At 43.4% G+C, this 1,813-nt stretch overlaps 2 protein-coding genes across 2 annotated transcripts; both read right to left on the reverse strand.

The window, feature by feature from the left end:
- Window positions 1-269, reverse strand: O0I10_013294 (uncharacterized protein; the record flags this gene model as incomplete). The annotated part of the gene is made up of 1 exon (XM_058493081.1): window positions 1-269. A coding segment is annotated over one exon (269 nt), but the record flags the coding sequence as incomplete, so codon positions are not given.
- Window positions 270-759: 490 nt separating this feature from the next.
- Window positions 760-1,813, reverse strand: O0I10_013295 (uncharacterized protein; the record flags this gene model as incomplete). Its single annotated transcript, XM_058493082.1, has 2 exons — window positions 760-1,171; window positions 1,230-1,813. Coding segments are annotated over 2 exons (996 nt in total), but the record flags the coding sequence as incomplete, so codon positions are not given.

The raw sequence follows: 1,813 nt of genomic DNA on the forward strand, positions 1-1,813 counted from the left end.
AAATCTTGAATAGAAAATCGTCCTCGTGGCTCGGGTGATAAACGACCAGCAAAGAGATAAAATTTGGTCAAGGCTTTAGCAATAGCTTTTTCAAGTTTGTGGACCGGAATAAGACCTCTGCGATCATCCTGTTCAATGAAAACAGCATATCTGGGGTAAAGGTTTGGTGGAATAACATGGCTAATTCCCTCTGGTGCTGGATAACTCTTTTTCTCTGGTAGTGTTTCGGGTTGAACAAAAGTGCGATAAATAGGTGGTAAAGGTGCCATCGTGTCTTTTGGAACTTTGGTTGTAGAATACAACAACAACAACCCCGTATATATATAAATGTCTTTGTCGCCGAATGTTTCCGATGCCACCCACCATAACCTAAAAGTGCATAACGATGATGTTGTATTAAAGGGGAGCGAATAATGCATATGCTTCGTGCACTTTTTAATAAGACGTGCCCGAACCAGGTCCGAAGGTATTCAAAACTTGTGGTCGAGTAGATTACTTTTTAGTATTGGCTAAAGGTGGGTGTTGCAGACATGTCATGGCTACCATAAAGGCTGTTGCGTGTGAGACGATTGGAAGTGACAAAATGAGAAGACCCTTGTAGTCGATAATGTAAGAGAAAGAGAAGCGGATATGCACCTGTGTTACGCATTAGATCGTATGCCTTTATATATGCATGTTGATAACGTAATAGCCACACAAAAGAAGGGGACATAAGCAAACAACGTACAACAAAATCAGTGATCGTTTAATTATGAGGAATTAAAAAGCGCCAAGTGTATAGTATTGCACTTGCTTATCATTCATCAATCGTTCCATGCTCTCTGGATCCAATTGGACCACCAACTCAAATGCACCCTTATAATTAGGCGCGATTGCAACCACTGCCATCGGCACAGGATCACTCCAACTCCTGGTCACACTGCTATGTTTTCCATATCCGACATCGTAGCCAAAAGGGAATCGACTCCCATCGGACCACATCACATCTTTAGCTGTCATTCGATGCACGGGTGGATACACCTTGCTTGGATCCTCGAGATTATTAAGATAGTATTCCAATGAATCCATGTATTCAGGATTCACCTTGTCAACATGCTCACGGATGCGTTGTGCAATGGATACCATGGGGCTATGGATCACCTCATCATGCTTTCCAGGAACAGTAACCGCACTATGTAACATGAACCATGTTAATGCCTATTTTGCACTTGGATCATGTTGTCACTTACACAAAGTAATTTCCAAAATGCTGCAACAACCGTTTATCTGGATGTGCGTTACGCTTGCTCACCACATAGACCAAATTACATTGCCCCTTTAGCCTTCTTGCTTTGACAATGGCTCGATACATGAAAGCCGTAATAGCATCACGTACTGATATCCTGACATCCTTATCGGCCATCTCTTGTTTCATTTGACGTTTGAGTTCCTGAGCTTTGTCTTCAGCAATAGCAATTACGCGCTTCATGGAGGGACCAGGGTCCATAGTCATCACCCGTTCGGGGATTTCTTTCATCACGGGATAATCAATGCTGTGGTCGTACTTGGGACTAGGTTTCAATGGTGGACGCTGCCAGTCGTAATACATTTCGATAGGCGGCACTTTTTCATTTCGCAAAGCATAGGCCACAGCGCTCAAAAATTCGGTAAATGCCACGCCATCAGCTAATCGATGAGTGATCGAATATGCAAGTGCCTGGCCACCTTGTAATTGGGTCAGCTGAACACCCACAAGCGGTGTATCAAATGAGGCATAGCGATGAATTGGCATGAGTTCATCCACAGGAACAGTGGTATAACCAAAGCGATTCTT

This window comes from Lichtheimia ornata, assembly GCF_029851405.1.
Source record: "Lichtheimia ornata isolate CBS 291.66 chromosome Unknown scaffold00412, whole genome shotgun sequence".
Taxonomy (NCBI): Eukaryota; Fungi; Mucoromycota; class Mucoromycetes; order Mucorales; family Lichtheimiaceae; genus Lichtheimia; species Lichtheimia ornata.